Consider the following 27,699-nt stretch of genomic DNA (forward strand, 5'->3'; position numbering starts at 1 on the left):
GTAAATGTAACATCTGATGGACAATCTTTCTTCATAAACATAAAGTCTTTGTTGATCTACCTTTGCATTAAGCTTGACCAGAATCCCTTTTAAAAAGTAAGAACGTACTTAAATAGCACAGTAAAAGTGACTGAGACAGAAAGATGGAATTATTGATTGACTGATAATGAAATTTAGGTCTTGAGGACCAAGTGCCAGAACCCATCAGGACTATTGACAGAAAAATGGAGAAAGAGAAGGAAAAACTATAGTAAATCCTTTTGTAATAAAGGATATCAAAAATGCATTCTTATTTACCTCACCATCATAGATATCAACCATAAATGGTATTAAAAGTATTCACAAAACAGAAGCTAACCTACCAATAGTGTCACCTACACTGACTGCTAATTTGAAGACTTATGCACAACACTAGCATACCTGGAGCCAAAATTGGCAAAAGCAGTATCAAGGAATTTCTATGTATTACCATCATTAACACTAGGCATAAATACAGTGAAACAAATGTCTACTGGGGAAACAACTACAAAAGGTTAAGTAATGTGCTAAATTGTAATATTAGAAAAATTACAATAATTCGTCACCATTATTATAATAAAGAATAAAAGGCAGTCGGCAAGCAAACCTCAAAACCATACAATGACAAAGTGAAAAGATTATTTAAAATCAAAGAAATGTGCATACACAGAGGGCATTTTAAAGTTACTCCAATTAGGCTAGTTTACCAAAAAAGTTTTTTATATTTGTATAAGAAAACTGGTGACTTGGAAAGAGAGAATAAGCTTCAGGGTGAAATACTAAGAAAATATGGCAAATCAAATGACATACCTTTGGTTACTGTACTGGTACTAAAAGACTTGCTGGGCCTCTCCACATTATTTAATGTGGCTTTAACAGAAATTTTTTTTCCTTTAACAACAGGGGTGCAGAAATCCTGTAACAAGGCATCTTCAGAGTCCAAAAGATTTTCTGCGACTGAAAGATTCCCATCTGCTTTGTTTAATAAGCTCTTTGTATTCACAGACAGAGATGGAACATTTAATGAGGAATGATCAGATACCTGAGAGGATAAGTCAACTGTTATTTGAGAATCATTTTTATTCTCGCGCATTTTTTTAATCAAGGCCAGATCTGCTTCAACATTTCTCATTACATCATCAGTATTAGGAATATCTTCATCAGATGGAATAAGTTGGTCAACATGTTTATCTGATTGTGATGCATCTTCTATGGTTATTGGTGACTCTTGACCTTTTTCTTTACCCTCCATTAAGTCCATGTCAGGGTGTCCAAAATATTCCCATACATTTTGATCAAATCTTTCCATGACTGTCATTTCCTCAGAATCAAGGATATGTTGCCCTTCCTGTTTTTCTCCCTTTCTATCAATTTTTGCTTTTTTACCTGAAAATGACCTGTCGCTACCACTTGAGACAACTTTTAGTTTTCTCTTACGTGTTACTGTAATATTTTCAGAGTCACTATCTTCTGAGCTTGAGCTACTCACGGGCCTCTTAATTCTTTTAAATTTCCGCTGTGTAGAATTATCATCATCTTCTAAAGCACTTCCACTTGCAATCAATTCTCTGTCTTCTAAGGAATTAGAAGACTTATTATCAAGTGGAGCATTTCCCCTTGTTGATCTACCTGAACTATTTACATCATTTACAACTAAACACTTGGTACTGCTGGGTCTTTGTGATAAGAGTTTTGAACCTGTCTGTGACAACTGTCCAAGCTGAGATGTTTCAATTTTCTCATTTACTGGACTCTTAGCATCTCTGAAACCTTGTGACATAATGTTTTGAAGATCAGGAAGCCCAGATTGCAGAGGTCTCCTTTTGGGTCTGTTTATAGCTAACTGCAAGTTGCTCCTATTTTTTAAATTTTCTTTTTCTATATCTACAACATCAGCATTAATTTTGAGAGATGCACTTCTTTCTTTATTCTTTGGATTTTGCTTTTGTAACTTTTCTTCAATTTTTGAAACATGATTATATTTCACGCTGTTCAGATCAGTTGCAGATAAGAGACTTGTTGATTGCTGACTACAATCAATTTCACAGCTGGAAGGTACACAATCTTCTACTTGATCAAATTCTTTTTCTATACATTTCTCACTATCTTGGGAAGAGGTTTTTGTACTACTTGATGGCTTAACACTTTTATTACCAATGCTACTAGAAATTTCTGATATACAATTGTTATCAGGTTCATCTGTTTTCATAAGTTCACTTGCTTCTTCAAATTGTCCCCATTCTGCTTCACACTGATCTACTACCTCTTTTTCATCCTGGCTAGTTTCTTTATGACAACCAGACTTATCTTCTTTGCTCTGACTAACTTTTAGTGTGGGCTGACTTGATTGCGAGTCTCTTGTACTCCTTCTGTTATTAGTCACATTTTCCTTATCTCTACCAGTGCTCTTTGGTTTCAATGAATCAGTAGCAGAAAATGACTTGCTACCTATCTTTTCATTCAATTCCTTTTTCTCTCTCGTCTCTTTTACAAAAGAATGTCTTATGATATTACTCTTTCCCCTGTCTCGTGCTGAACGAGTGGCAATACCTGACACTGGTAATGGAATTGCCATTTCTAATTCCTCTGTATCACAACTGTTTGGTACTTCACTATCATATGGATGATTATTTACACACCCTGAATTATTTTCATCATCACCTTTCTCAGTCATAACATTCACATCCTCTTTGACCATCACTTGTTTTTCATGAGAACCCATTTTAGGCAGTTCTTGAGATCCTAAAGAACAAGTTCTCCCAGACAACTCAACCTTACCACTGCAGCATTCACTGAAATGAACAATTATCAATTAACACATAAATCAATTCAGTAACATGTCATAATAGGATAAAATACTACACCTAACTATTACATGGGAAACTTGAAAGATGCAGTGTTTGAAATAACAATAATGGGTATTTTTACAATACCAGACATCATTGATCTTACAGCTAATTGCAACCTTACATATCTGTCTTGTGTAGGCACATCTGGTTGTATACAAAATCAAAATAATATCCACATTCCTTATGTGCAAACTTTCAAGAATCGTGAATGTAAAGATATACAATTCATTCATCACAATCTATGATCCACAATAAAGCTACATGTTCTGTGGCTCTAATATCCTCTTTCCTGTAGCCTGTGCTTCAAAAACTTTTCCTGATGCTCAGTTGACAGACAATAATGTAACTGAATCTTGTTTTTAACACCATAATCATGAGACTTGAGAGACTAGAGTTTGACATTTACTGCTTACCAATTAAGAGTTGGGTGCTGAACACAGCCATTCGTCTGATGACATCTTTAACTTATACAATTTTGAATTTTACATTTTGAGTGATATTTCCTGTTGAAATCAAAATTACACATTTTTCTTATACAAAGTTTAATCAATTATATCAAGCTATATCTTGTTGTCTGCACTCTTAACATATCTAACAGAAATTCAAGCCTAAAAGCATCATCGGTCAATACATTATTCAATTTACTGTACTGTAATTAAGTCTACATTATTATACTAATCTGAAATGGTATCAACCAGTGGGTTAAGAATATTACCAAAGCTTTGCTGTATTTTGATAAACTGTAATGAGGAGAGCCAAGACATAATTACTGGCATGGTGGAAATTTTGTCTTGCATGTTTGTGTAAATGAATTCATATACTAAATGTGAAAAGTTGGCAAAAGAACGCAAAAATTTTAAATAAGTTTCATCTCCCTTTGGTGATTCATTTTTTGGTTGAAATTAAAATTCACTACAGTTGAACCTCTTAAATACAGAAACCTTGGGACCGGGCCACTGCCGGACCACAGAAAATCCCGGAATATAGAATAAATCCATAAAAAATTAAGCCCTTAGGTAATTCCACCTACAAATAGCCTAGTTTCCGACTTAGCCAACTACGAGCTACGTTCTGACACTGCTTTTTATTATCTTATTACTCATATATTTTAACTTCATCATTTTATAACTTTATACTGCATAACTTTCTTTAAAATAGTGTACTTTAGCACATTTAGCCTACATTCCTGAGTTAGCCTACCCAATTGTAAGTCTAACTACAGTACTAAACTTCTCAGAATCTGCATATTATTATCAGTGACTTTCATATCCAAAATTTTGTAGCTTCATAATTATCGCTATTAGTTTATTTTTTATTTTAGAGGATAAAGAGATGAAAAAATAATGAATGAATTTCAGCGATAACTGTGCATTTGAATGTCACCGTCTCTGTCACCGTCAAAACGTAAACAAAGCACACGGCGCCATCTATTACTAATGAAATAAAGATTTTCTAGTATGGATAAAGATTTATGCTTGCACTTCTTGCCTCTAGCATCATATAATTTCATGAGTGGCATATCAAATAGATAAATACAGCTACATAAAAGAAATTATCAAAACTGTATCTCAAGCACATACAGAGTACGGAATTTGTGCCTGACAAATGTTTCTTTGTTTTGATTAAAAGTTAAAGGGTTTGGCTTGGTTGAGCCTTCTCAAGTGGAATATTTAAAAAAAATACATTTATTCTTCAAGGTTAATATCAAAAACATATTTGAGTTTGCATGTTTACATTATTAACAACTATTTTCATATAAATAAAGGATACATGGCATAATTTGTGCTGCCTGGATTGTAAACAATATGTGGCGCGTCCCTGGTAGCGGCGGAATGAACTTAAACTCAAGCCGAATCACGGGAGTTACTGGACCATAGAATGCCTGTTTTAAGAGGTTCAACTGTACACCTATGGGATTTTTATTTAACTGTACTTTCCTTTTCTTTTTTTAAATAATCCCTCAACTGAAAACTACAAATGCACCAGACTTGTCAGTGTTTATCATGGTTAAGTTATCATCATCTTATAACTCATATATAGCCATTTTGAACAGTGAGAAAATAGCTATAGATATTGATTTTGAAAAAATGTGGTAACATTTCTACTAGATCTCCAGTGGTGGCAGAACCCAGAACAAATGTCCCTCTTGTTCTTAAAGCCACTGAAATCTTTCTCTTCGTGGATAATTTAACATGGTTGAAAAGCTCACTTTCTTGTCACAAGGCATCATGGACAAGACCCAGACAACTGGCACTTAACCTCGTCAATACATCAATGAGTATCCTCCTCCAGGCTACGGCAGGTCATCCTTCTGGCATACTCTGCCTTTCCAGAGAATAAGCAGGCCAATGAAGAAGAGTGACTACACAAGAAAATGGCCCTTTCAACTTTCCTACCCTTCATGTGAAACATACATGCATCACGAATTCAGGTGTATGAAAACGTCAACCAACTTTTGCATGTTCTTCCCATTGGAATACTTGCACAATACAATAGAATGGGACTGTAGGCATTGGAACCATTCGCAGTTATGCTTAGTTTCACTGCCAGCAAAACAGATTATACAGTCTTCTTCCCCTTAATCACTCCATTGCTCACTCCTTCATTCTCAAGAGACAGTATTCTGGAGTTATAAGCACCTTCCAAGTTAGATCTAGGAAGGAAGGACAGAAAAACAGCTAAATGGATATGTCAAAAAACTAAAGTAAAGGATATCCTTGAAACCCAAGAAACCATCAGTAAGCTCAAGTGGAACTGGGGGGGTTCATTGCCAGGATGACAGACAAAAGATGGACATCACGAACAACCTGGACGCCTCGATGATACACAAGAAACCAAGGAAGACAAAACACTCACTGGCGAGATGACTTAGACCAACTTAAATGACAGTGGCACAGAGCAGCAGAGGATAGAAATCTGTGGAGGAACCTGGGGAAGGCCTACATTCAATACAGAACTTTTGAAGGCTGAAATGATGATGAAGTCTAACCTGGGTGTTAGTTGATCCTTGCTCCACCATTGATATATTCAAAAGTGAAAAATGCTTTACTCTTTGGGATACTCACCTACATGCAGTATCCCATGATAAATTCTTGGCACTTGGTTCCTGATTTAATCTGTTCATGAGTGGATTCACCTTCAACCTAAATTACTATTCAAGCTCTATACAACTGATAGATTTATAAACATATCAAGTTTTACATCATAAAACAGTACTTTTCATACAAAATCACCAGTTTACTGAATGCCCGCTTCCCATCCAATCAGAGCTATAAGGTGGACAGCTTCAGCCTCCAACTGATGGGTCAGTGGCACACAAGTATGAACAGTTGGTCCTTGCTATTCTGCTTTATGATTATTTAAAATATTTTCATAACTTCAAATAGAACACTAGTTACTTATGAATATACTTTTGAACAATGACAGAGATTATAAAGGTATAGTTTACACTCAAATCCAAGTGTTATGATTCTGGAAATGGCAACATGAAATGGTTTCAAAATAACCTCTGAACACCTTAAAAAAATATTAAGCATAGTGTTCCATGATTACCTGTGACGCTCCTTTTCTGTCAACAATAAATTCATGTACTTCATAAGAACTTGATACACTTCACATGGGACAGAATGAAGACACAGATCCTTAACAAAACTACCACATGACTCAAGTTTTGCAGCCTCTTCTGATGCTGTGACACATCTGAAAAAACAAAAATGTATGCATCTAGATAAATGAATATATGTACTACCTACAATTTTTAAATATTTTTGCACCTAAATCCTTAATGGATGGATACCCTCACATGAGTAACAAGAACAGGTTTAGAGTGGTGGACAAATTACCTTCTGGTCACTAACAATATTATGCACCATCAATTTGGTGAAATCAGGCAGGAAAGAGGTTCCATTATTTAAATAGCCCATATATTTACTAATGGCGGCTTTCAAACTGGCTTAGATCGTCGATTCTAAGCATCTCGAGTTAGTTGCGAGCTTGATTTCAAAGGAGCATGTACTGCCTCTCTCTCACATGATGTCTTTTTACACATTTGCTCATAAATATACCCAGGGGTTGCTGTTGGTTTTAGTTCTTATCATTTATGATAGTATGTCAGTTATAAATGTAATTTTGCAAAGAAAAGTACAAAGAAATATAATCCAAAAAGTTACTACAACTTCGATCTCAGTAAATTTACATAAATATTTTACAAAAAATATACTCAGAATTTGTTACTGATTTTAGTTCTTATCTGTTATGATATTTTGTGGAGTGTAATTATAATTTTACAAAATAAAATAAAATAATTTAGAAAAAATTTGTAACTTGGTAAAACTTACAATTACCTGTAAATGAGGCTCCACGTTTGCCTAGTCTGGGGTATTGCATATGATGTTTTTATCCCGGCTCTTTAAGGTTAAGATGACATCCACTATCGAAACCCTTGATTATTCACTGAGTTATGTACTCTATGTTTAACTAGATTCTAGTGGATTGATTAAAATCTGACCAAGCTAGCTGAATGTGCATGAACCTCCTTTATCAACATTCATATGGGTAAATACAAAGACAGCATTTTATTGAAAAAATTAAAAAATTTTCATTTAAGTTACATCCACCTACATTGAATACTTGGCTATGATTATTAAAAATATTAATTATCAACAAAAAATATCAGATTCAAGTGATATGCTCTAGTTACTCTGGTAAACAATGAATCCAACTAACTGCTGAAACTAACATTTCCATGTAGTATTCCATCCTATACTTTTGGTTAACTAGGATGGTTACATTTGTTATGGTTATAGAACTGCAGTTTTGGCTGCTTTATCAGCATCCTTATTTCTCTTTATGCTCATATAAGCAGGGGTCCAACATATGGGTCCTTTTACACAAACTTCATATAATTTGTGGAATGTAAGCTTAATTTGTTGTAAATGATCATTTTTTAACAATAGTTTTAAGTCTTTCTGGACTGCATAATCACAAAGTTTAAGGTCTGGAATTTATATGGACACAAATTTTTCATCTATGAAATAGAAACCATCCAACTCATGTGCAAAAAAACAGTGCAATTGTAACAGATTTTCTCTTATGATGTTAATATAATATTCAAGCCTTATATGTATTCCAAACACAATTTAATATATTTCATGAATATGTTATCAACACTTGCAATTTTTCCTACAATATGAAACCAATATTAATGAAACCTTAAGAGAAAAATTTAAAACAACCACATACCTTTTTGTGCTTAAAGCTCCAACTTTTTTGAAAGGGATTACATGAGAAGTGAAACTTTGAATACCCAGAGATGATGTTGAGGTTGAGGCAGAATCTAAAATTACTTCCTCTGGAAGACTTGCTCGAGATGTTGAAGCCATGCTGGGGCTTATGGTATGATGAGGAAGTCGTGGTTTTTCTGGAAAAGTATCTGGATACAGTGGTGAAGGCCGAAAACTGGAAGGGGCATTGACTGCTGCAGATTGTTGTACCTCTAAAGAAACACTAACTGCTGGGGAAATCTGAAATTCTGAAGGAGCACTTGAAGCTGGTTTAGTTACATCTTTAATGGAGGTTGCTTGACTATCATCACAAGGCTTAGATGTTGTTCCTAATGCTTTCTCTTTCTGAAGAGGGTTTGCTGCACAAAGTGGAGATTCAGTTACTAATATTTCTCTATCTTTATGAGGCAAATTTGCTGAAATTCTAGCTGATCCCAATGCTCCATTTTTAGCTGTTTTCACATGTTTTTCCACATCTTTGCCATTGTCTCTTTTTCCCCTAAGATCAAATGTTTTCCTAGCCAACTTTGAAGGCTTCTTTGTTTGTCTGCTTTGAATGTCTTCTGAAGAAGCATCATCTGCTTTCCTTTTCTTTGGTTGGGTATTACCAATACTGGTAATACAAGATGGTGTTAGATCTGGAGGATCAATGGGTAAGTCAGAGCACTCAAACGGTTCTGTTTCTGTTGGGTAATTTGCTGAGGACTTTCCAACTTGTGATTCCTGTTCAATTTCTCTTTCTTTTACAAGTATCTTCTCAACACTTTCCTCTTTGTCAACATCATTCTGCTGATCCAGCACTTGTTCCTGGATGGATTCTGGAATTTTGTCTTCACACAGTTTGGGTACCTCTGCCCTATCACCCTCAGTTTCCCTCAGTTGTTGTACTATACGCTTCAGTTTTTTAGCACGTTCAACTTTACTCTGAGATGACTGTAAATGTTCTATGTCATTTTCTTGAGTCTGATCATCAATTATTAAATTGGTCTCCAATGAACTAGGGATATAAGAAGTGTGATTGTGTGTCACACTTTCAGATTTTGTATCACTTTCATTCCGCTGCTCTCCCCCAGTTATATTGAGGCTAGTATGACGTGTTTTGAGATCCTTCTGGGCTCCTGTGACATGTGACCACCCAGGGGATTTTGTGTCCTTAATGTTTATGGAAACAGCTTGAATCTTATTTGGCTCCAAGATCTTCTGCTTTGCTTCAGAACCATAGCGAACATTTGTCTTAACTGAAGGCTTATTTAAGCCTCTACCTCTTGAGGATTTGGCAACACATGCTGATGCAGATGTGACAGATTTAGATGAAGTAGATAATTCATTTCCATGAGAAGTACTTGGAACTGGATGCGTTTTTGACAAATCAGGGAGGAATTTGACTTTTCTACTTCGTAAGGGGGCTTTTGGCGGAGGCATGGGTACAGTTTTTTTCTCTGTTATTGTCTTATTCAATTCAGTATTTTCTAAAGTTTGATTATGCCAAGATATATCTTGCCTCAGCTTATGATCTTTTGCTGTGTCTTTAATTTTTCTTTGTTTTTCATCTTCATCAATTGACACTGTGCTTAGCTGATGTTCATCAACTTCATCAAACAGGGCCTTAATAGCTTCTATTTCCTCTCTGGCTTTCACAGCTTTGGACATTTTTTGAGCAACATTGCTCTTGTTGCTATGGTTACTGCTTTCAGAATCTGAACTTTCCTTCTTCGACTTTGATAGTTTACTGCTCTTATTTGCCACTATGGTTTTCTTACTTTCAGTAATTTTAGATTTATTGCGTTTTGTACCTTCTTTCATCTGCATGCTCTCAGCTAAACATTCCGCTTTACCTACATCTGGTAAAGCACCATCCTTGGCTTCAGAATCCCCTGTTCCTTGGGCAGGAGTGATAAATAACAGGTTCTCTTCCTCCTCATCATTCTGAAGATTAGTGGGATCATTTTCCTCTCTAATACTTAAAGTTTTCTCTTTAACATCACTAACCATTTCATCAAATTCATCCTTGGTATTGACAGGGCAACTATCTGGTATACCATAATAGTCATCATCATCATCATCGTCTCTTGTACAAACAATTGTAGATTCACGTGGACCTTTCTGATTTATTGTAACATCAGGTTTTTTTATAATACTGACATTCAACTCCTGTACAGGATTCTTTCCCTTGACAGCAGGTGTACTTTGAGTATGTGAAACAGTACTACTCTGCAAACCAAAGTCAGCTACTGAATCCCTACGATCTTCCATAACCCCTGGCACCGAAGCTCTAGTACCCTGACCACGCACCCTCATTCTTCCTCTGGTAATATTCAAACTTCCCCGAGCTTTAAACCTTGTAACTCTTCCTCTCTTTGACTGTACTTTCTGTTTTGGAGTTTTCTGGCTTGGAATAAACTTATAAGGGTCATCAGGTGTCCCTTTAAATTGATTTCTTGTTTCAAATATTACTGTTTCTATATCATCAACATCAAATTTCTGAAAGTCATTTTTATCAAAGTCTTTGTCATCTGCATCAAATATGTTTTTTCCTTTTGATTTAAAAAATTTAGGCATTTTGGAATGTGATGAAGTGTGCCCACTATCATTTGCAGAGTCAGATGCACCAACATGTATATCACAAGGAGCTTTACCTTTAATTACTTTGCTATCTGAGCTACTTGTGCCATCTAGCACTTTTAAGGATGATAATGATAATGCTGCTGATGATTTCACAGCCTTCTGGTCTTCAATTACATGAAGGGACTGCGAACCTTCAGAACTAGGAACAAACATGGAATCAGAGGACTGCTTAAGACCAATACGAAAACCCACTTCCCTACTGTTATTGAGCCATTTCTCGACTTTGTCAGTGCTTGTTTCATGATCTAATTTACACCCTAGGGAAGCTGATGTTCCTTCTCCACCATTCAAGACTGCTTCATTGAAGTCCATTTTATTGTCAGCTTGCTGACTTGCAGAAATGTGATCATCATCGTTAACCTTATTCATGTAAGTGTGAATTGGTTTGGTTACAACTTTTCCTGATTTCACAGCCAGAGATCTTGATTTCCCTCTTGATGCAACTTTCCCTTTAGATTTACCAGGCTGACTTCCTTTAATCTGTGCTGACCTTTCATGTGGTTCCTGTTTAGTAGGAGATGAATAAGAATGCTCTTGGGTTATGTAACTATGAAGGGTTGTCTCTCCATGCAATGGTGCTGCATTAACAGCTGTCATTTCAGTTTTGCCATCTATACAAAGGTTTAACTCTGAAATGTAGATAAAGTTTATATTAGTACATTTCATCATGCAATGTAGAAAGTAGTTGAAAAATTTATTTTAAATTTAGGAAATTAAAATCAATTTTAGAAATTACCATTACGCACATGAATTTGATGTTGACAATCTACTCTACTTCTCAAAATTCTCCTAATATTCAGCATTCTCCTCTACTCTTTTATGTCCATGGTTAGTACGAGGCTCTATGTCAAAATGACATAGATCAACTCTTAATGTTTCTACAGCTACTACTCCTAACCAAACTAATACTTATGGTAATCACAAGCTAATAGATTCTTTACACAGAGAGAATGTAGCTTATACTAGGAATAAATAAAGCTGCAGGATATAGCCTCCACATTAAAATTACTTAGTCAAAATGATCTAACACTGAATTAAAAAGTTCACATCTTACCTTCACCACTACTGGAGGCTAAAATTCTCTGTTTAGCAGGTTTAGCCCTTGGTTTAGGGACATAAACTTCTGGATTGTAGTGGCTTGTTACTGCTCTTTTTCTCATCCCACGCCTGGGTTCATCATTCTCTTCATTTTCTGAGTCATCTTCCTCACAAGGTATCACTGGCTGCCTTCTTGGTCTGTATTTTGATGGGGTGACTGAATGAAAACGAGAATTATTTTAAAATATTTGAGTTTTAAAAAATTAATTCTATCTTTGTTTTAAAAAATTAATTCTATCTTTAAGTTAAAATATTGCCTTGTATAGCTCATATCTTCAGAGGAAGCAATTACAAAGAAAATATTGAATTTTTCAAGATAAAACTGCATTTTTCCTAGGCATACAAACCATAAGTTTTTCACATGAACTGACCTTAGCAAAATTTGCTTCAATCACTGAAGGTGGTTAAGAATATAGATCAGTAATGGCAGGCAGGTGATAGGGTGTTTCAACCTCATATTTTTCTTCAACAAACAGGGACAAATATGGGGATGGTTTGTATATCAATAAATACAAATTATCCTAAAAATAGCAATTTGTTCCTATGAGAGTACAAATCTTCATTCTTAATACATAAGACTTACTCTTTAAATGAGAGGTTTTTCTCACTGAAATTGCCTCATATTGTTCTAAAGGAAATCAGAACATGAGAGTACTTATTTTCTCTTTATCCCATACGGTTTGTGCTTATGGTGAGAGATTGATAAGATGGCCAATTGTCACCTGGAAATGCAAGCTTCCTAGTTATGTGTATCAAAAGAAAAAGGAGGGAAAGAGACCAGCCATCCATTACACCTGCTTCACAAATCTAAGCCCACCATCAACCTTAGGTGAGATACCATCTTATGCAAAAAGTTAAATTTGGGTAGCTACACAACTGCTTCAGCAATGAACATAGGGACCAGGGAAAAGTTCAAAGGTCTGCAGGGATCTTATGCTTGGAAAAGAGGAAGTCTGCCTGTCTGTAAGAACCCTAACCTCAATACCAAACATCAATAGTTATAACTGAATAAGGGCTAGATGATTCACCTAATGTGTATACTGAACAAGAAGGAAAATAGCTCTGCTGTGCTAGAAAACTGGAGTGCCTGCTCTAAGGACACAGAATCAGAAGGGAAAGAGTCAAAGTCACCTTTTACTTGGCCACTGCTGTGAGGAATCAGCATCTAGCATCCAACAGAGACACTGACCTCACAGAACCTGGGAGAAGCTCCAGAGTATGAAGCCCAAATCATTTGGTACCAGGTTCCAAGGGAAGACATGAAGCATATCTCCCTCTGAGTTGAAGGTAACTGAACCACATGCAGGCATCAAAAGCAAAAATGGAAAGAAATGCTTGTCATAACCCCAGAAAATTGCTGAAGGAGAAGAATCGACAGATAGCCTAACTTTATAAAGTTAACACAGCTGACTGAATGATCACTCCTTTTCTTCCTGGGTATATATGAAAGGTTTAGTTGGACTGTAGCAGGAACTGAAAGGGTAGCTGCCTGGATAAGATGGAAAGGGATGGCTAAATTATTGAAAAATGAATCTCATTAGTGGACAGAGTAAAGACTGTTGTGCATACACAAGGCTTATACTACTTTATGCAGTGGAAACATGAGTACTACAGTACTGAAAATGAAAAAAAAATACAAGACATTATGAAAAGGTGTGATTATGGAACACTAAGATTATTGTCAAGAGTGGGTAGGACGATTATAGTACGGACAAGGATGTGGTGTTCAGTAGCTGAAAAATAAAACCTAAAAAACTGAGATGGTTTGAAAATGTGATGCAGAAAAATGAGCTCTTGGACAGATGACACACTTTCATATAGATGCCTTTCCAATGGCTGTCTGTCGTAACCTGGGACATAACAACAGGCTCGACTGAGGGGCGACTACCTGTGGGCAGTTCCCACCAACCTCCCTTGGGGTTCCAGTATGACTCCTCCCAGGTTTAAGAGAGTATGACAGTAACCTTTGCCTAGGAGAATCGGCAGGACAAGTAACCACCTTGTCCACTAACATTTCACTGGCACTCCTATCATTCACTTTGTCCATTGACTGAAAGATGCCCCTAACTGGGCCATAGTAGTCAAACCTTGATTTGAGACTGGCAATGGGGTTGGGTTGGAACGGTGGGAGCCAGGTAAAGGCGGTGATATAACTAGAGGATTGGGAATGGGAGACACAATAAGAACAGGAGTAGAGATAATAGGAAAACTAACAACACTATGACAGTTAGTGGTCCTGACTAGCTAAAGTCTTGCTATCGGCTCTAACAGCTGCACTTTCTTTTCCTGTCTCATTCCAGCTTAGCTAAATGTGACTTTAACACCTTCCACTTCCTACTATCACAGTCCCTACACTCATTACATGTCAAATCTACAGAATACACTTGGCCCCTACAGTCAATACTACTAACATTCAAACAAGTCAACTATCCAAAAAGTCATAATCAAGGAAAAATTGCCTCCAAACTTGAAAAAAAAGTCTTACATCTGTGAAACTGTCTCAAAATGAAAACCTAACATTTGCTTATTGTGCCAAAGGCTACCAAATGCAAAGATACTTCACCAATTGGAAGAACCATTAACAGGAAAAGCGACAGAATAAAAAAAAAAAAAGCTGACTTTGCGGCGGGATCACAAGCTAAACAAGCAAGCAAGACCTCCCCACATTTACGTTAACCAATCCTGGCTTACAAATTTCCCCCAGCCACACTTTCCCCTTTACGCTACTTTTATTATTAATAGGACACTTGGTTCAGCAAGGCAAAAAACAAAATCTCAAACACATTTAATCACCAGGAAACTCGACGCAATCAGGGCAAGAAGCTGTGCTTTCAATGCGGTATAGCCATCGAAAAACAAACTCCACTACCACTAGCAAACTGCCAAACACCAAACCAACTGTCACCAACAAACTGCTGAATACCAACACAAAAAAACACCAAACAAGCACCAAGACTACACACCAATTCACAAACATCAGACATGACAAATAGCTCACCAACTAAACCACAGATGGACACAAGCACAACAGAACTCAGTTACTGAACACCCAAAACTTATGTGAAATGCACACAGACTGTACTGACTGACTACTTCTCACTCTGAATGCCTTCATTGACTGACTGCTCCTGACTGTCTCCAAATGCTCTGCGACCGAACCACTCAACGAGCCAAAACGCCTACCAAACAAGCAGTTCACACGTCAACCACCCATTCATCATTCACACCCTCTCTCTCTCTCTCTCTCTCTCTCTCTCTCTCTCTCTCTCTCTCTCTCAAAAAAAAAAAAAATCTCTCTCAAAAAAAAAAAAAAAAAAATAAAAAAAAAAAAAAAAAAAAACAGGCACAAAGGCACAACCTTCCCCATGCTATCTTAACAATAATAAACAAAAATACAATATAATAAATACGCAAAACATCCAAGACCCTTCCTATCATTTCCAACAAACGCAAACAATCCAACAAGAAAACAGACGAAACAACCAGTGTCTCTCTCTCTCTCTCTCTCAAGCAACCCTTGGGAATGTTGTCAAATGCAACCAATTCATCAATGGCCCCATAACTTCTCACAACTAAACCCCAGTCGCAAGCTGACAGCTACAAATTGAAGCTCTTTGCTGAGTTGTTCCTCTTTCCCTGAAAGTGGACAGGGCTAGTCACCTACAAAAAATAAAAGAAGCGATACCACAAATTTCAAAATTTTAGCAGCCGTGCGAGATGAAACTAGAGCTATGTAATTACTTGGTGAGTTAATTATATAAAAAACAGTAGATACAATAATCGCTGAACAATGATGTAGGATGGCCCAAGAATAGATCTAAACAAAAGTATAAAGACATATATATATATATACCTGGTAGATGTTAGACAGAAAGTATAAAGGACAGAGGAGAGTGGAAAGAACTCATTTCACAACTAAAACCATAAAGGGAAAATCCGGCAAAAACATTTTTAATGAAATATGAAAAATCAATTCAAGATTTCTGGTAAATATTCAGGGAAATATATGGATCACACAAAAGCCACAAAGAGTTCATGATCCATTAACAATTTCAAGCATCCTAAGAAATGGTAGAATATAAAATTCCCCTTTCTTTTTGTAATGATTCAGTACAAGATAACTTAAATTTTTAGATGAACGCCAAGCCTGTTTACCTATGATAATAATTATCAACCATAACTAATTTTAATGCATTCTAATCTAGGTTTTTTTTTTTTAACTAGGATTATCCTTTAAAATACTTAGTCACATTTTTTGAGTTGTTGTTCTTTACTATTTTTTCCCATTTTTCCAGCGAATTGTAACTGAAAGCAAGATCCTTGACACACAAAAACAAAAAAATTATCACGCCAAATCTTGAATGGATTATCATATAACCTTGATTTACGAAGTGAATCAATGAGGCTATGACTTACTGCAGTTGACAAATAAACTTTCCCAATCACACTTACCTTCAAAACAGCAGTCCCTCTTAATGCTGGCTATAATATCCCTCACAGCTGCCACTAATTCAATAATCTTTCTATTGTGCCCTAACGAACGTCGTGTAACATGACGCAAACAAAGAGGGCACTGGGCTGCATTGCGTGAATTTTTAACCACTTGGTGAATGCAATCAGTACAGAATGAATGACCACACTTGGTAGTGAGAGGTTGGTTTAACAGGTCTAAGCTGAAAACAAATGCATAATTAAAATCTGAAATACCATGTACCTTTAGTCATCTACCATACTGGTTTGCTAAAAATGATAGTTAAACTACAATAAAGTTTTGTACATACTTACCTGGCAGATATATACTTAGCTATAGTCTCCGACGTTCCCGACAGAATTTCAAACTCGCGGCACACGCGACAGGTAGGTCAGGTGGTCTACCTTACCCGCCGCTGGGTGGCGGGTGTACGAACCAATCCCCCTTGCTTGTCAGATTTTTCTCTTCCACCTGTCTCCTGAGGAGAGGCTGGGTGGGCCATTAATCGTATATATCTGCCAGGTAAGTATGTACAAAACTTTATTGTAGTTTAACAATATCATTTTTGTACATGAACTTCCCTGTCAGATATATACTTAGCTGATTGGCACCCTTGGTGGAGGGTAAGAGACAGCTAAATAATACAGGTAAGACGGGAAACAACTAATGTTGTAGGATATAAAAACCTTGGTTCTCACCTTTTCAGGATGAAGACTTCATAGATACTGTCTCTGAGTCTGCATTGCCTGGAGAGCTACAGCTAGGACGTGACCTGTTGCTGAAAGACTCTCGGATCTACCACTGGGATATGTGATCCCCTATTGTGGTAGAATCCAAGTCGGATCCTGTTAAAGGGACCTTGTCCGCTTACATAACAGATCCTTACCACTACCCCTGCAAGGAGCCAAAACCCACCAGACCACCTAACCAAAATACAAAGGGTTAATATTACGACAAAAAGAGGTACCTCCTGCAACCTCTTTCAGACAACCAAAAACACAAATACAAAATATAGGGTAACATAAAAAATTTACACAGGATAAGTTTCAGCTCCCTGCCCCAGCACCGAATCCGCCGATGCGAAAGGGCCCAAGGCGAAGCATTTATCATACGTGATTTTTACATCACGTAGGTAGTGGTTTGCGAAAACCGATTGGCATCTCCAAAAAGTCGCCTCCATCAAGTTCCGCACAGACATATTTTTCTTGAATGCAAGCGAAGTTGCAATGGCTCTCACCTCGTGAGCTTTCACTTTCAGTAGTTTAAAATACTCTTCCTTACAGGCAACATGTGCCTCTGTAATAATACTTCTCAGGAAGAAGGAAAGAGCATTTTTCGACATGGGCCGAGTGGGGTCCTTTACAGAGCACCAAAGCACATCTTGATTAGCCTTAAGTTGTTCCTTCCTCTTAAGGTAATACTTCATAATTCTCATAGGGCAAAGAGTTCTTTCAGGCTCTTCCCCTACCAGAAAAGATAAACCACGAACTTCAAAGCTCCTGGGCCAAGGACGTGCTGGGTTTTCATTCTTTGCAAGAAACCCTGGAAGAAACGAACACACCATAGAATCTTCCTTAAACCCGACCTTGCCCTCAATAGCTTGGAGCTCACTCACCCTCTTAGCTGTAGCTAGGGCCAAAAGGAAGAGAGCCTTCTTCGTCAGGTCCTTGAAAGAGGCTGAGCCAGGAGGTTCGAATCTAGACAATGCAAGGAATTGTAGAACTACGTCTAGATTCCAGTTCGGTACAACATGAGGACGCTTAATGGTTTCAAATGATCTAATAAGATCATGCAGGTCCTTATCATCGGAGATATTTAAGCCTCTACGCCGAAATACCGCCGCCAACATACTGCGGTATCCCTTAATAGCTGACACAACAAGATGACACTCTTCTTTGAGAAAGATTAGGAAATCCGCAATTTGGGTCACAGAGGTACTGGAAGAGGAAATGTTCTTTCTCTTGCACCATCGTCTGAAGACATCCCACTTTGACTGGTATACACGCAAGGTGGAAGGTCTCCTCGCTGTTGCGATTGCTTTAGCAGCTGTTGCTGAAAAGCCTTTTGCTCTGACCAGACTTTGGACAGTCTGAAGCCAGTCAGACTGAGAGCGAGGAGATTTTTGTGGTACCTGTCGAAGTGGGGTTGTCTGAGTAGATCGCTCCTTAGCGGGAGCGATCTTGGAAGGTCCACTAACCATTCCAGTACCTCTGTGAACCATTCTTGGGCCGGCCAAAAGGGAGCGATTAAGATCATTCTCGTTGAATTTCTTGATGGTTAGCCCCAGGATCTTGAAGGGGGGAAACGCGTAGACGTCGAGTCCGCTCCAGTCTAGAAGAAGAGCATCTATTGCTAATGCCTCTGGATCCGATATCGGAGAGCAGTAAGGATCCAGTCTCTTGTTCTTCAACGTGGCAAAGAGGTCTATGTGTGGCCTGCCCCATAACTTCCACAGGCTCTGGCATACATCCAAATGAAGGGTCCACTCTGTGGGAAGGACCTGATCTTTCCTGCTGAGGAGATCTGCTCTTATATTCCTTTCTCCCTGCACGAACCTGGTGAGAAGCTTGATTCCCCTTTCTTCTGCCCACAGAAGAAGGTCTCTTGCTGTCTCGTACAGGGAGAAGGAATGCGTCCCCCCGTTTCCTGATATATGCCAGAGCTGTAGTGTTGTCCGCGTTGACCTGCACTACCGATCTTCTGACTTCGGGCTCGAAAGCTTTCAAAGCCAACCACACAGCCATCAACTCCTTTCTGTTGATGTGCCAGGTTACCTGGTCCCCCACCCAGGTACCTGACACTTCGCTGGATCCCAGAGTCGCCCCCCACCCCATGTCCAACGCGTCTGAGAACAACACCAGGTTGGGGGTCTGGGATTGAAGAGACAGTCCCTTCGCAAAGAGGTTGGGATCTGTCCACCATAAGAGATGTTACTTGACGTCCTGGGATAACGACAGGGAGAACGTCAAATCCTGAGAACGACGACTCCAATTCCGATGAAGAAAGAATTGGAGCGGTCTCAGGTGCAACCTTCCTAGGGAAACGAATTGCTCCAGCGAGGAGAGCGTCCCCAGCAGACTCATCCACTCCCTCACTGTGCATACTTCTTTCCCTAAGAAGGTTGTTTACTCTCTCGAATCCTCGGGCTATCCTTTCCTGAGAGGGAAAAGCCCGAAAACTCAGAGAGTTCATCTGTATCCCGAGATACACACACTCTTGTTCGGGAATTAGTGACGACTTCTTGAAATTGACGAGAAGTCCCAACGCCTTCGTCAATTCTAGTGTTACTTGTAAGTCCTTCAAACAACGATCTTCTGAATTGGCCCTTATCAGCCAATCGTCGAGGTACATGGATATCCTCACCCCTTTCAAATGAAGCCATTGAGCTACATTTCTCAAGATCCCCGTGAACACTTGAGGGGCCGTCGAGAGGCCGAAACACAGAGCCCTGAACTGAAAAATTTTCCCCCCCATCATGAATCTGAGAAACTTCCTCGAGGAAGGATGGATCGGTACGTGGAAGTAAGCGTCCTGTAAATCCAAGGAAACCATCCAGTCCCCTGGACAAAGTGCTGCCAGCACTGATGAAGGTGTTTCCATCATGAACTTCTTCTTTTCTACGAAGAAGTTCAGGGCGCTTACGTCCAACACCGGTCTCCATCCCCCTGAGGACTTCGGAACTAGGAAAAGGCGGTTGTAGAAGCCCGATGAACGATGGTCTGTCACTAGTTCGATAGCCCCCTTCTCCAGCATCTGATCTACTGCTAGATGAAGAGCTTGATTCATGATGGGGTCTCTGTACCTGGCCGTCAGCTCCCTTGGGGTGGTCGTCAAGGGAGGTCTTGCGACGAAAGGGATGAGGTAACCTCTCCTCAAAATTGAAAGGGTCCAAGGATCCGCTCCTTTCTGGGCCCAGACTTCTGCAAATTCTAAAAGTCTGGCGCCCACTGTTGTTTGAAGGACTTGCAAGTTATTTGGGGGCTTTAACTGACTTGGCGAAAGTCTTACCCCTTCTTGAAGGTCTACGACCTCTAAACGTAGAGGTTCTTGATGAAGAAGCCCCTCGAAAGGGTTCTCAAACACTTGACTTTTCCTTCTTAGCCTTGGTAGGGAAGGAAGGGCGAGGTTTTCTTGCCGACTGTGCCAAAAGGTCCTGGGTGGCTTTAGCCGAAAGCGATCTCGAAATGTCCTGCACTAGATGTTTAGGGAACAACTGAGCGGACAGAGGAGCAAACAGCAAAGAAGACCTCTCGGCGTGAGAGACAGACTTCGTTAAGAAGGAACAATAAACGGACCTCTTCTTCACGATCCCGGCCCCATACAGGGAGGCGATTTCACTCGCTCCGTCTCTTACCGACTTGTCCATACAAGACAAAACACACATGAGATCTTCTGGAGAAAAGGACTCTGGCACTTCAATTTTCTTGGCTAGGACTCCCAACGACCAATCAAGGAAGTTAAATACCTCCAGCACTCTGAACATGCCTTTCAGCATGTGATCTACTTCATTCATTGCCCAAGTCATCTTTGCAGAGTTAAGGGCAGCTCTCCTCGTAGAATCTACCAGCGCCGAAAAATCCGAATCAGCCGAAGACGGTAGACCCAATCCTAAGGACTCTCCTGTTTCGTACCAGAAACCAGCGCGTCCTGATAACTTCGAAGGAGGAAAAGCGAACATCGTTTTCCCCGCTTCTTCTTTGGAAGCCATCCAGGAACCAAAACTCCTCAGTGCCTTCTTCATTGAAAGAGTTGGCTTCATCCTCACACAAGAAGAACTCTTCGCTGTCTTCGCCGTTGAAAAAAGTGAGTGAGGAGGAGGAGCCGTAGGAGTAAGGGAATCCCCAAAAACTTGCAAAAGTAGCTCTGTAAGCTTCTTGTAAGAAGACACAGCAGCAGAAGTGTTCGGTTCCTCATCCGAACCTTCTAGGACATCTTGTCGAGGCGAGCGCGGAAGATCCTTAGGTGACGAAGGGATCCTAGTAGGAGCTGAGCGAGAGGATGGAGAGCGCCTTCTCGTAGAAGAGTTCACATCCACTGGAGAACGATGAGAAGATCTGGGTTGTCTACAATGAGACTCCCTCTTCGAGGTAGACGGAATCTCAGCAGGAGAGGTAGGGCTCCTACCCCGAGAATCCTTGGATACATCCACAGGGCATTTACGAGGAGGCGAGCGGCCGCTACCAGGACTCTGTGCACCTATCCTGAGGCGAGCGGCTGCCAGGAGAAGAGCGCCTATCAGGAGCAGAGCGCTTGCGCGGCTCTCTATTCTTGTCCAGTTGAGTACGATCAACGGAAGTTTGACTGGAAGGCGAAATGCGCCTACTAGGAGAAGGCTGATTGCGAAACTCTTGACCTCTAACGAGAGGATAACATTCAGGAGAAGGGCGCTTCAAAGCTAACGAGCGCCTACCTGGAGAAGGGCGCTTGCGAGGTTCCTGGTGCCTACCAAGAGACGAACGGTCAGGAGTAAAGCGTCTAGAAGAGGGAGAGCGCCTACACGGAGAAGGGCGCTTGAAAGACTCTTGTTGTCTGCCCCGAGGAGAATAATCAGGAGTAGGACGCCTTAAAAGAGACGAGCGCCTACTAGGAGAACGACGTGCAGTCGGCTCTTGGCGCCTACCTTGCGGGGAGCAGCTAACAGCAGGACGCCTATCAGGCGCACGGCTCCTACCAGACTCTTGAAGCCTGTAAGGAGAGAAGTCACGATCCGAAACTCGAGGAGAGCGACATCTGGAAGAAGAACGCCTACTTGTAGAAGGGCGCCTTCTAGGTTTTGAGCTGCTGGAAGAAGAACGCCTACTTGTTAGGATAAGGGCGCCTTCTAGGTTCTTGAGGCTGCTGAGGAGAAGTCCCACGCGAGGGAGTCGAAGAAATAGCGTGATGTGCAGGCGCAGTGCGCTTACCGGAAGCGGGAATCCAATCTGGAGAAAAAACTTCTTTCTCCATAGAGCGTCCGACCGAAGTTTGGCGCCTTGAAGTTGAAAGAGAGCCAGGAGAGCGAGGGCGCTCATGTGAGCCCCTACCTTCATACGAAAACTCCCCATATGAAGGAGACCGCCTAAAAAGAGGAGAACGATCCTCTGAAGAGCAGCGCCTAGATCTCTTGATCGGAAGAGAAACGTCCTTCTTCCTACGTGATCTAAATGCTAGAGAATCTGCCAGCGCCGTGATCTGAGCTTAAGTCCACGAGTTACTCTAGTAGGAGAATCTTGTTGTTCTTCCTCGGAAGCAGGCGCAGAACGAGGAGCGCGAGAAGAAGAACGATCGCAGGATCTCTTGGGTTTCTTCGCCTCCACCGACGATTCTTCCGGGAAAGCCTCCGGACTAGAAGCCAAAGGACTGCAGGGAGCCTTCCAAGCCCTCTTCAACAGGCGTGACGCATCCGGGGAGTTCCAACCTCTCTTCGGAGAGGGAGACAACAAAGAGGAGAAGCATTAGCGTAGGAGCTCCTTCTTGTAGCGATCCGAGGCAGCCTGGGAGCGTACTTCAGGATCTGCCGAGGGGACGCCTGACCGGTGGGGGTTCTCCCTAGCCCTCTTGCGGCTTTCGACTTTCCTACTCCACTGGAACTGGGAGTCTGGAAGGGGTCTAGGCCTAGAGGCACTAAGGAGCCGGTCAGACGCACCCTCCACAACACTGGGGACACTGCACTGATCACTAACACTCTCCTTACCTTCCAACTGACGAATCTTCTGATCCATAGATAGAATCGTGGCTCTTAGAGCCGCCGCCTCCGAAGACGAATCTTCGGCTTCGGTGCGGGGAGCAGGGGCTGCAACTTGGAGAGAAGGTTCTACTTCTACATTAGTCATAGGATCCACATCCAACTCACTCATTCTAGACCTACTAGAACTTCTAGAGGAAGCCTTACGTACTCTATCACGTTCAAACTTCCTAACATAAGAAGAGAGAGCCTTATATTCTTCTTCGTTCAATACCTTACATTCACTACAAGGGTTAGCAAAAGAACATTCATTCCCCCTGCATTTCATGCAAACCGTGTGAGGGTCCACCGAAGCTTTCGGCAACCTCACCTTACATCCTTCATTCACGCAAACCCTAAACAAAACAGAAGTTTTAGCTACTGAATCTAGGTCAGACATCGTTAAAGAAAATCAAAATCAAAATCAAAACAGTCCACAATTAGCGTATGCCAAGCCAAACAAAGCGAATACGTCACCAAAAGAAGTCCAAATTAACTCCAGGCAAGCGAGAATCGAAAAACTATCGAGAGGAACCGACAACAGTTGTTATCGTTCCCGCGACAGAGAAAAATCTGACAAGCAAGGGGGATTGGTTCGTACACCCGCCACCCAGCGGCGGGTAAGGTAGACCACTTGACCTACCTGTCGCGTGTGCCGCGAGATTTGAAATTCTGTCGGGAACGTCGGAGACTATAGCTAAGTATATATCTGACAGGGAAGTTCATGTACAAAACCAATATTTTCAAGACTGATATCTACTAGTACTCTACTACTATACTACAGTACACAGAATGCACTACCATCAACCATCTTTCCAGCTGCCATTCTGCAATAGAAACTCCTTTATTTGAAATTTTACATGAAATGAGAGAGAGAGAGAGAGAGAGAGAGAGAGAGAGAGAGAGAGAGAGAGAGAGAGATAGAGAGAGGAGAGGAGAGAAGAGAGAGAGAGAGAGAGAGAGAGAGAGAGAGAGAGAGAGAGAGAGAGAGAGAGAGAGCAAAATTATCACATTTAACATTAGTACAAATGGAAGACCCCAGTGTATCAAATCTTCTGGTGCTGCTAACATATTTTGAGAGAATGGCCAAATTTCAGTAAACACTGAATGAAAAGTGGTGAAGACAATGCCTATAAAGAAATTTGCCCAGTTCATCAATATTTTCAGTGTATTCTATTGTAAAAATTTTATACCTATTGCAGGAAACTTCCATTTAATAATAAAAAAATCTGAAACTCAATACAGGAACTTCCCGGTTATCAGCGGACTCGGTTATCGGTGATCCAGTTTTATGGAGCTTGCCAAGTGCCAAAAATCACTGATTTTCTGCGCCATAATGCACTAATTTCCAATTATCAGCAACAATACATACTTAACAGAGGCCCCATTAACTGGTTATTAGCACCACAAGCGCTATAAATCAGCAATTTTTGGTTATCGGTGATTTTCGCTTATCATCAGGCCGTCGGAACGGAACCCCTGCCAATAACCAGGAACTGCCAGTAGTTTCCTGGGGAGGCTTATTAGGGCCTGTTGGTTGATAAGTCATTTTAACATTACAGCACTTATATTCAGTCTGACATACATAAGTAAACTTAAAAATGAAAACCATAAGTTTCCAGATCACTTAAAAGCTGTTTGAAGGAAATCACATTCCAAGTAAGCAGTTTTCCTTGTGGGTAACATTTTTAACATTTTGAACATGGGTACATGAATGGCCTCAAAAGGGAAGCTCCTCTGGAAATCAAAGGATGGTGAGACCATTTTAAGAGTTCACAAACACTGGGAAATGATACTCCTAGGTTCCTTCAGTGTGCAACCATTGTTATATTGAATAATGTAAAGGTTACTGACTGGCAACGTAATTAATGTTAAAAAACTGTCAAATGACAAAAGAATGCCTTAAAATTCTCATAAGTAACCCACATAAACTAATCATCAACTGAACGAGAGCTTATTGCCATTCGCCTGTCTGCATGAAAAATATCTCACCATACTAAAGAGGAGTTGTTGAACAAAATCTGGGGAGTTTGCACACTCCTGGTAAGCACCATTATACAAATTTCTTTTTGTACTTGGGAGGCTATATGACCATGTTCTCTAAATATTGCACATGGAACCAACCAGGAGGAACTAATTTCTTGAATAAAGTGACACCTGCATTATGCAGAGTATGGCAATGGTCAGTGTTGACGGGGATACCCGGCAGTACTCCAATCTACTTGATATCACATTATCCTATGCCATTTTCAATTTCACAGTGGGTTACAGTATTGAGCCATTTCCTAGGAACTTAAAGTAACTGAATGCGTTATGAAAAAGAATTTTGTTCACCTGCACTGTGATTTCCAAAGGAAATAAGTTTTCCTGTGTAACTGTATAGTGTTTGATATTGTTAACATTTTAAAAATCACAATTTTTTAAAGTAAATTGTATGCTACACAACTTATTGAGCAGCCACCACTGGTCCCAAGGAGAAGGTGTCCAAGGACTTGTGGGCAACATCCCGAAGGTAATGAGAGGTGAAGGTAGTCTGGCGCGCCCAGACCCCCCGCCTTTAAAACCTGTTGAACCAACAGGTTCTTCCGGAACGCAAGGGAAGGGGCAATACCCCTGACCTCGTGAGCTATCTGAAGAAGGGCACCAGTGTCGTCGCCTGCAGCAGAATACGCCTCCTTGATTGTCTCACGAAGCCAGAAAGAGATAGCGCTCTTGGACACCTCTTTCTTGGGGCCTCCAGTGTTAACGAAAAGTCGTTGACACTCAGGCCAAAGATGTCAAGTCCTCCTCAGGTAGCGCGTAGCCCTCTAACTGGACGGAGTAGCATCTCATCTGGATCATTATCAACGAAGTCATTGAGAAAGGGGATGGAGAAGGACTCGAATCGGGTGTCAGGGACTGCAGGATTCTGAGTCTTCGCTATTAGTTCCAGGAAAAATTCTAACATTACCGATCCCCACCCTCTCGTATGTTTAACATCAAAGGAAAGGCCATGAAGTTTGCCTACTCTCTTCGCTGATGCCAGGGCCAGTAAAGACGGTCTTGAGGGTCAGATCCCTATCTGACGATGACCCTCGGAGTGGCTTGTACGGGGCACGAGTCAGGCTCTGCAACACGAGTCACATCCCATGCAGGGGACCTGAGGTCCCTGGGTGGGCAAGACCTCTTGAAGCTCCTCACGAGAGAAATCTCAAAAGAAGAAGAGATATCTGTCCCTTTCAGCTTGAGGACTAAGGCTAGGGCAGCCCTATAGCCTTTTACCACTGAAACAGAGAGGAGCTTCTCTCGACGAAGGTAGACTAGGAAGTCCATGACCTGCTGAATAGTGGCTCTGATCAGAGAGATACCACGTCTACGACACAAACCACAGAAGATGGCCCATTTCCCCTGGTAAACAGCCACAGAGGGCTTCCCGAGGTATCCAGCCATCTGTGGCTGCTCGTCGCGAAAAGCTTCTCGCTTACAAGAGATGGTGGATAACCGAGCGTGAAGACACAGGGACTCCACTGCTGGATGGTACCGTTCTACGTATGGCTGAGACCGCAGGCCATGCCACGGTGATCAGGCAGAACGGGGGAAAGGCGTACGCTTCCAGGTTGTCCCATGGATGTTGGAATGCATCTCCTGCAGCCGCCCACAGGTCCAGTACAACCGAACAGAAGATCTCCACCTTCCTGTTGTACCGGGTGGTGAACAAGTCTAAGACTGGACACCCCCATAGGCTGAGGAGCCTTGCCACTACATCGTGGTGTAGGGACCACTTGATTCCCACCACCTAATTCTGGCGGCTGAGCTTGTCTGCCACTACATTCCTCTTGCCCGGAATGTATCTGCCTGACAGCTCCACTGCATGAGCCAAGGCCCACTCGTGCACCTGCATCGTCAACCTATGGAGCTCAAGGGAGACAAGTCCCCCTTGCTTGTTGATATATGCCACTACCATGGTGTTGTGGCTCACCAACACCACCGAGTGCCCCATCAGTCGTTCCCGAAACTCTTGAAGAGCCAGGAAGGCTGCCCTGAGTTTGAGAACGTCGATGTGAAGGTGCTTGTTGCAATTGTTCCACACACCTGCAGTCAGCAACTCCTCCAGGTGTGTGACCCACCCCTCATTCGATGCATCCGAGAACAGGAGCATGGCCGGAGGGGGAGTGGTCAGATCCACTCCTACTGTGAGGTTCCTGTCGTCTGTCCACCAATCCAAGTCCTCCCTTACCTCCTGTGAAAGAGGAACAAGGAGAGACTGAGGATCTCGTAACTGGGACCAAATGTCCCAGAGTCTCCACTGAAGAGACCGCAGGTGTAGCCGACCGTGAGGGACCAGCTTCTCCAAGGACGACAGGTGACCGATCACGACTTGCCAAAGCCGGGCAGGTTGTTCCTGTCTTGACAGGAACCATCGTGCTACCTCTCTGAACTTGCTGATACTAGAGTCCGAGGGGAAGACTCTAGCTGCTACCGTATCTATTAGCATGCCCAGATACAATGTCCTCTGCTTGGATTCAAGATCTGACTTCTCCAGGTTTATCAGGATCACGAGATTCCGACAAAACTCGAGGAGTCGATCCCTCTCCTGTAGCAACTGTGAGCAAGAGCTCGCCAGGACCAGCCAATCGTCGAGATACCTCAAAAGACGTATCCCGTTCCAATGTG

At 41.0% G+C, this 27,699-nt stretch overlaps 1 protein-coding gene across 3 annotated transcripts in view; it reads right to left on the reverse strand.

Annotated features, from left to right (window-relative positions):
- LOC135207354 (breast cancer type 1 susceptibility protein homolog) overlaps positions 1-27,699 on the reverse strand; it is a 62,257-nt gene that overhangs the window by 18,139 nt on the left and 16,419 nt on the right. For all 3 annotated transcript variants that reach the window (XM_064239082.1, XM_064239081.1, XM_064239083.1), the window contains exons 3-7: positions 16,325-16,545; positions 11,829-12,029; positions 8,109-11,403; positions 6,420-6,566; positions 829-2,810 (exon numbers count right to left, since the gene is read on the reverse strand). In XM_064239082.1, coding sequence (XP_064095152.1) covers positions 829-2,810; positions 6,420-6,566; positions 8,109-11,403; positions 11,829-12,029; positions 16,325-16,545 — 5,846 coding nt within the window. The remainder of the gene's footprint in view (positions 1-828; positions 2,811-6,419; positions 6,567-8,108; positions 11,404-11,828; positions 12,030-16,324; positions 16,546-27,699) is intronic.

This window comes from Macrobrachium nipponense, chromosome 32, assembly GCF_015104395.2.
Source record: "Macrobrachium nipponense isolate FS-2020 chromosome 32, ASM1510439v2, whole genome shotgun sequence".
Taxonomy (NCBI): Eukaryota; Metazoa; Arthropoda; class Malacostraca; order Decapoda; family Palaemonidae; genus Macrobrachium; species Macrobrachium nipponense.